The sequence below is a fragment of the Phyllostomus hastatus genome, unplaced genomic scaffold, assembly GCF_019186645.2.
Source record: "Phyllostomus hastatus isolate PE091 unplaced genomic scaffold, TTU_PhHast_1.1 phas_scaffold_93, whole genome shotgun sequence".
In the NCBI taxonomy this organism is placed as follows: Eukaryota; Metazoa; Chordata; class Mammalia; order Chiroptera; family Phyllostomidae; genus Phyllostomus; species Phyllostomus hastatus.
Window position 1 is genome coordinate 46,614,917 of NW_025334042.1, and position 1,149 is coordinate 46,616,065.

A 1,149-nucleotide genomic window follows, 5' to 3' on the forward strand; every position below is an offset into this window, starting at 1 on the left:
GTGGAGGGGTCCCAGTGCAGAGATTTTGAATTCCATATAAGGGCATCAACTGGGGCACTTTTATTTTTTCTTTTTTAATGACTTTATGGGGTAATTTTAAATCTTCATATGCTGAAAGAAAAGAAAATCATTCTTCCAACAAGCAGCCAATATATGCCTCACCCTGCATCAGGTAATCTGAAATACATGTAACAGAAACAATATTAGAGCATAGCAAGTATGCTAAGTGTAGTGGAAGGCCTCTTTATTTTCATAGCAGTTATTGAGTCAGTACTGGGGATTTTAGGGAATGGATTTATTGGACTTGTAAACTGCATGGACTGTGTTAAGAACAAGAAATGTTCTGCAATTGGCTTGATTCTTATTGGCTTAGCTACTTCAAGAATTTTTCTGATATGGATAATAATTACTGATGGATTTATAAGAATATTCACTCCAGATATATATTCCTCTGGGAGCCTAATTGAATGTATGTCCTACTTATGGATAATTATCAATCACTCAAGTGTCTGGTTTGCCACCAACCTCAGCATCTTCTACTTCCTGAGGATAGCCAATTTTTCCCACCACATTTTTCTCTGGTTGAAGCACAGAATCAATAAAGTACTTCCCCTTCTAATAGGGTTGTTGCTTGTTTCATGGTTACTTAGTTTCCCACAAATTGTGAAGCTTATTAATGATTATAAAGTAAAAAATAGAAACAGAACCTGGCATTTCATGGTCCCTACAAGTGAATACCTTGCTTATGAAACTGTGCTCAATCTGGGAGTCATTTTCCTCTTTACGCTGTCCGTGGTTACATGTTTCTTGTTAATCATTTCCCTTTGGAGACACAATAGGCATATGCAATTGAATGTGGTAGGTGTCAGAGACCCCAGCTCAGAGGCACATGTGAGAGCAATGAAAGTTTTGCTATCTTTTATCATCCTCTTTACCTTGAATTTTATAGGTATTGCCATAGAAATATCATGTTTTATTGTGCCAGAAAAGAAATGGCTGATGATTTTTGGTATGACAACCTCAGCCCTCTATCCCTGGGGTCACTCGTTTATCCTAATTCTAGGAAACAGCAAGCTAAAACAAGCGTCTTTGAAGTTACTACAGCTTTTAAAGTGCTGTGGGAAAGAGAAACCTCTGAGAACTCCATAG

At 37.4% G+C, this 1,149-nt stretch overlaps 1 protein-coding gene across 1 annotated transcript; it reads left to right on the forward strand.

Moving 5' to 3' along the window:
• Positions 1-219: 219 nt before the first annotated feature.
• Positions 220-1,149, forward strand: LOC123813101 (taste receptor type 2 member 10-like). Its single transcript, XM_045830139.1, has one exon. It carries the CDS (start codon positions 220-222, stop codon positions 1,147-1,149), a length of 930 nt encoding a protein of 309 aa, XP_045686095.1.

Bases quoted from the DNA above. Each gene is read 5' to 3' on its own strand.
- LOC123813101 (XM_045830139.1), top strand. From the start codon at position 220: ATGCTAAGTGTAGTGGAAGGCCTCTTTATTTTCATAGCAGTTATTGAG.